Raw genomic sequence first — 2,921 nt, 5'->3', positions numbered from 1 at the left:
TATTTTAATTTGCTTTATGTACTTGCAAACAGATAACGAACATTGCATTCTTCATGTGGGCCTATATTTACTCTATTTCAACGATGTTGATTTATTTTTCCTTTTAGGTTGTGGTTGCTTAACAGTGATATAAGTTGCTTTCAGCATTTATAGAAGAGGAATTGTGTCAACATGTATAAACTCTTTTCAGGAAAGTTTTGTTACACTATAGCAGCTCCTGTAGGTTTGGGTCAAGTTTATAGATGAGAGGATGACATACACGGGAAACATGGCTAGAGTTGTTCAGGGTCTTTGATGGTATTTCATTAACATGTTTAGTAATTTCGACTCCTTAATGGGCCAATCTAGTAATATTGGTAAATCATCATTAGGATCATAAGAAAGTTTTAAAAAAAATATACGCAAAGGGCCCTGTTTTTAGAATTTGCTTTAGGCCCTTGTCATAGATCTTACCAGACTTATCAAACCTTTTTAGGCTGGAATCAAAGTATCCTACTTACGATGAAATAGTGGATGAACTTAAAACACTGAAATGTAATTGTGCAATTATGGAACAAACATTGATTGATAGTAATATCATGCCTAGCTCCTTTATCAAGCACATCAGGACAATCTCAAGGTGATAATATCAACAAGTGAACTAGTTTTAGTATTTTCTATAAACCCGTTAGGCTAGAGGGTATGATGATGGTTCTCCAAGGGAGGATGATCCGCCACGTAGGCGCCACGTCATAGTCCACCCAAGGATGCTCCATCCCCCAAAACTAGAGGGTATGATAGGATGGTCCTAGTCATAGTCCTCCCCATCACTTTTATATTTTTTTTAATCTTCTACTTTTTTTTTAACATTTAACAAATAAACTAACAAAATATTTTCATTAATGTTTAAACCACATTACATAAATTTAAAACAAAGTATAAACTTAATAAAAAAAACATAGACTTAATAAAAAAAACATAGACTTAAATAATATCATGCTTCTTCATGATGTCGGTTTGTAGTTTTTTCAACATCGAACGTTTCGGCTCGGGATACTCATCAACATCCATCGTTATTATTTCTCATTCCTTGAGCCGAATTCTTTCATCGGAAATTCGGATTTTCTCATTCGACAATCGGACGTTCTCGCGTAACTTTTCTTCCGCTACACGAGTTTTTCTTCGACGGCCCGCTCCTTCGCCTTCGCCTTTTGGGCCGAGATGTCCGTGTACGTTTTTAAGTGTTCCATAAACTCTTCCATCTTCGGGTCCACCTTTTCCTTTTCTTTCCCCTTGGCCCGCTCCTTCTTTGATTTGTCCCGGCCCGGTGGACGCTCCGCTTCATGTACGGCGTACTCCTCTTCGTCAAACTCGGCGTCATCATTTAAGTTTATGTGACACCTCGCGTCCGATCCAGCGGCGCTAAAACTACCCGTTTCCGATGTTTTTTGGCGTTTCGCCATCCCCACCTCGTTGGGAATCGGCGTCCATTTTGGTTCCGTTTTCAAAATTCCCCACGCGCGAACGTGTGCAAAGTTGGTATTACCATTGTTCGCCTTATACTTCTCCAACGCTTGTTTGAACACATCGTCGTCGCTCATGCCACTACGACGCCCAGTTGTATATATTTTATTATATTCGTCGCAAAACTTATTGACGGACGTGTTCATTTTCCGCCACTTTGATGACACCGAGTCGATATCTCGATACAGGCCTTGGTCCATAAGCTCGAGGAACTTCGTCAAAACCTTGGACCAAAACCCGTCACCCGTTTGGTTATTACCTATAAAAAAACAAACAAAATATATAAAGTTAAACAAACTGTTAACAAAATAAAAAAAACTTTAAACAAAATAGAAACTTTAAAATTTAAAATAAACAAACTGTTAACAAAAAATTAAAAAATAAACAAACTTTAAAACAATTAGAAACTGTTAAGAAAAAAATTATAAAAACAAACTTTAAAAAAAGTATAAACTTTAAAAAAAAGATAACCTTTTGTCGGGTGTGTAGACGTGCCTATGTAAGCCTTGGTTAAGGCTTCTTCTTCGATTGGCGTCCACTTAGTCGACTTCGGTTTGTACGGTTGCTCACCCACCACTTGCTTGCCTTTTTTTCGTTTGCCTTTTTCTTTAGACGGTTGGGTTTCGGGAACAACCTCCATATCGTCGTCGGGTTCAGATTGTTGAACGGGTTGCGTCGGGATCGGTTGGGGTTGAACGGGTGGTGTCGGGTTCGGTGGGAAATTAAAAGCACCCCGCATTATCATTTGTTGAAGGGCTTGATTTTGAGAGAATTGAGCGAATTGGTTTGGCGAGTGTTGGAATGATGCAAACGCATTTGATAAATATTGCGAGAATTGGTTCGGTTCTAGCGTCGGATAATATCCCGGAACCAAGAAAACATTCGGTTGGGTCGGTTGTTGGGATTGTTCGGGTTGTTGAAGGGATCCATGATAGAGTATAAGGTTTATAAAAGTGGAAGAAGATTTATAAAAATTAAGTGAGAGGGATGAAATTTTGGGGTTAAATTTGTGAATGGAGGTGAAAATGGATTTGAAATATATATATTTGAGATTTTTGACCATTTGTTTGTTTGTTTTTTTTTTTTTTGAAAATGGAAATTTAATTTTTTTTATCTAATGGTTAGATTTAGGAGGGGGTTCATAGTTTTGGTTCGTCGCCAACGTCCAGGAAGCGACGCTGAGGACGGGGACGGGGGGGCGGGTTGGTGTTGCTGTCGTCGCCGGACCGAGACGGGCTAAGGACGGTTCCATACCGTGCAGCCTTAGTAATTTTTATAACTAGTTTTTTCTTTCTTAGTTTAAGTATTTCAATTACTTTAACCAGTATTTTCCTTTTGTGCTATGATGGTGATGTTAAAACATGTTCAATTAATAATGCTAAATTTGGTCACATATGTTTCCATATCACTTTTGTATT

At 38.2% G+C, this 2,921-nt stretch overlaps 1 protein-coding gene across 1 annotated transcript; it reads right to left on the bottom strand.

Annotated features, from left to right (window-relative positions):
* Positions 1 to 1,145: 1,145 nt before the first annotated feature.
* Positions 1,146 to 2,242, bottom strand: LOC118485830. The gene is made up of 2 exons (XM_035982316.1): positions 1,975 to 2,242; positions 1,146 to 1,762 (listed from the first exon to the last, which is right to left on the bottom strand). The coding sequence occupies exons 1-2, from the start codon at positions 2,240 to 2,242 to the stop codon at positions 1,146 to 1,148; spliced, it is 885 nt and encodes a 294-aa protein (XP_035838209.1).
* Positions 2,243 to 2,921: the final 679 nt, after the last annotated feature.

Source organism: Helianthus annuus, chromosome 2 (genome assembly GCF_002127325.2).
Source record: "Helianthus annuus cultivar XRQ/B chromosome 2, HanXRQr2.0-SUNRISE, whole genome shotgun sequence".
Classification (NCBI taxonomy): Eukaryota; Viridiplantae; Streptophyta; class Magnoliopsida; order Asterales; family Asteraceae; genus Helianthus; species Helianthus annuus.
Note: the sequence above shows the minus strand (reverse complement) of the source record. Positions and strands in the feature narration are given on the sequence as shown.